General features: G+C 38.3%; 1 protein-coding gene across 1 annotated transcript; it reads right to left on the reverse strand.

Annotated features, from left to right (window-relative positions):
- Window positions 1-634: 634 nt before the first annotated feature.
- LOC133824755 (transcriptional activator ptaB-like) lies at window positions 635-1,204 on the reverse strand. The gene has a single exon (XM_062257729.1). It carries the CDS (start codon window positions 1,202-1,204, stop codon window positions 635-637), a length of 570 nt encoding a protein of 189 aa, XP_062113713.1.
- Window positions 1,205-2,746: the final 1,542 nt, after the last annotated feature.

Genomic DNA, 2,746 nt, shown 5'->3' on the forward strand with positions numbered 1-2,746 from the left:
TTTGCCGGAAAAATTCTGCACCAAGCATCGCCTGACACCTTTTGGATGTCCATCTGTATCTCAATTTTTTTAACGTGAGATACAAGATCTTCTAATCCAATGAAGTTGGTCAAGACTGACATTTTAAATTTTCTTGGAGTCTCTGCCACAACGATTCTTTGCACAAATGGAGTGCCCTCTCTCTGATCAAATTCTATATTTGATGTCCGGTTCCCAACCAGTTGTTGGATAGTCTGATTTAAAGCATCTAGCTGGGCATGTACATCATCTGGTACTGCTGGAGCGACATGTGCTTGGGGGAAATACTCATTGTGCCTTTCCCTTCAATCATTGAGAACATCTCTCAGATCTTCATCCCTACGTCTTTGCTCGCTCACACCTAGTCGGTCAAAGACATTGGGCTGTTTAGGTTGCCCCCCCAGCATTCTAGCTTATTGGTCGATTCTCCATTGGCAGGGGGATCTGTCCTTCACCCCTCTCCTCTTGCCGTCGACCAGCATTCCTCCTAGCAGAATCCGCCTCATTATAATCATGGCTATCTCTAAATTCCTCCTATGACGGTGCGACCTGCTGGAACGTTTCGATAGATAAGTGGAGGCCTGCATTGGTTAGTAGGTCCCCTGGCATTATTATGTCATGGGGGACCCCTGATCACAGAGCCTGACTCCACCTGCCTTCTGCCCCCCGAAGGACGTTGTCCACTACTCGGAGGGTTTTGTTCCTCAACCGTCTGGCATCTAGGGCTTCTAGGATGCTGTCCGGCCCTATTTTGCCTTTGCTGCTGGGTGTTTTCTCGACCAGCGCGAGAGGTTGGTTGCTGCTCAGGATTCTGGAAAGGCCTCTCCTGCTGAGCAGCAAGGGGTTGCTCTTGCCTCTGAGGATGCATTGGTTGTGGCGGATTATGCTGATGCTGGGGAAGCTCTGAATGTGGATTTTGTTGTGGGTGAGTACTAGTTGGTTGATTCGGTTGGGAGGCAGGTGCAAGTTGCCCACGTGCCAATTGAATGGCTGTCACCAAGGCTGCAGTGTCATCCCTTTGCCGACGGTCAATGTTAGCCTGCTGATCATTCAGTTCTTGGCGTTGCCGATCAATCTCCCTTTGTTGCAACACCATTGTTCCAACCACATTCTCTTGATTAGCTCTCAAATTAGCTAATTCTTCTTGTAGCACAATCAAAGCCGCCCTTAAAGTTTCAGCATCCATCTCCTCCTCTTCCAATTCCACCTGTGGCTCATCCTCAGCTACACCTTGTGGATGAGGTTGGTTTGGCACATTCCCAGAGGTTTTCCCTGTTTTCCTAGTTGTTTTCGCCATTTAATCTTCTTGGAGACCTTGAGTTTAACTCTCAATGAAAGCTCCAAAATGTTGACCCTTTATTTGGTCAACAATACGGAGTCAAATAAAGCGACATAAATTAGATGAATTCCACTCAAGAAGATAAATGACATAAGAATTTATAGTGGTTCGGCCCCAAGTGATAGTAATGACCTACATCCACTTAGTGTTCTTATTAATGTAATGAAAACCTGTGATCAGTAAACAAGGGTTTACCAAGTTTCACAAGCTCAACAAAAGATACAAAGTATTGTGTAAAAACAATAATTCTCTCTCTTTGTTTCTAAAAGATCCTTCTCATGAGCCCTTTGAGTCTTATTTATAGGCTCAAGGATCTCCTTATGGAAAGATGGGCCTTGATTACATTTAATACAAACGTATCTGAATAATAATAGAAATTATAATTATTACATATATACAAGAGCAAATATCTTTAGAAAATATCTGATATACTACGACCAATCCTGGTCGCCTACGAAATATGCCTTTCTCCATACGAATGCTCCTTTGGTCGATGGTCGACCAAAACGTAACTATTTAAACAGTCATGCATATCCTACATTCGTACTCATCTTGCCATGTTATCAAGTGAATCTTTTTTGGATAAACACACGTTACTTGAATCTATATTTATAAAATATTATAATTATAATAATAAATAATACAAGACTAGATATTTAATAATTATATTAATATAATTCAAATGTTATATAATATTATTATTATAATAATATTTAATACAAGACTAGATATTTAATACTTATATTAATATAAATTTAAATATTATAAAATATCATTATAACAATAAAATATAGTACATAATGTTAATTTTTATCAAAAAAATTATCATTTATATTAAAAAATGTTAGCATATTATATATATTTAAAAAAAAGCATAAACAATATTTTGGTTTAATTTTTCTTTTAATATGTTTATGTCGTTCTTTTATATACAATATTGTTTATTTATTTGAAATTTATATGACAATGATACAAATTTAATAAAACAAAGCAAACGTGTATTGCACATTACTTGTATCTGCAATGCACATTTGCTTAGTTTTATTAGCCTTGGCAACCTAGGGATAGCTAAGTACGTTGTCGAGATTGGAATCCATGACACCTGCAAAATACACAAGTCACACTTTAGTGATTGAGCTAAGATTACTAAAAGGAACAAGACCAAGGATAAAAGAAACCTAACTGATACAGTCAACCAAGCTTGAACTCGGTGACTATGAAATTCCCCTATCTTTTGAGGACGATGAGGGAGTCCCATCCTTATATGTGGGAGATAGCCTCAAAAGATATATATATATATATATATGTTTGTTCCATACTGAACGACAACCCCATCCCATACATCGTTCAAACTATACATGGTTCGATATTGACCTAACCAGATATCAA

The sequence above is a fragment of the Humulus lupulus genome, chromosome 3 (genome assembly GCF_963169125.1).
Source record: "Humulus lupulus chromosome 3, drHumLupu1.1, whole genome shotgun sequence".
Classification (NCBI taxonomy): domain Eukaryota; kingdom Viridiplantae; phylum Streptophyta; class Magnoliopsida; order Rosales; family Cannabaceae; genus Humulus; species Humulus lupulus.

Excerpts from the sequence above, each read along its gene's own strand:
- LOC133824755 (XM_062257729.1), bottom strand. The coding sequence starts at position 1,204 with ATGGATGCTGAAACTTTAAGGGCGGCTTTGATTGTGCTACAAGAAGAA.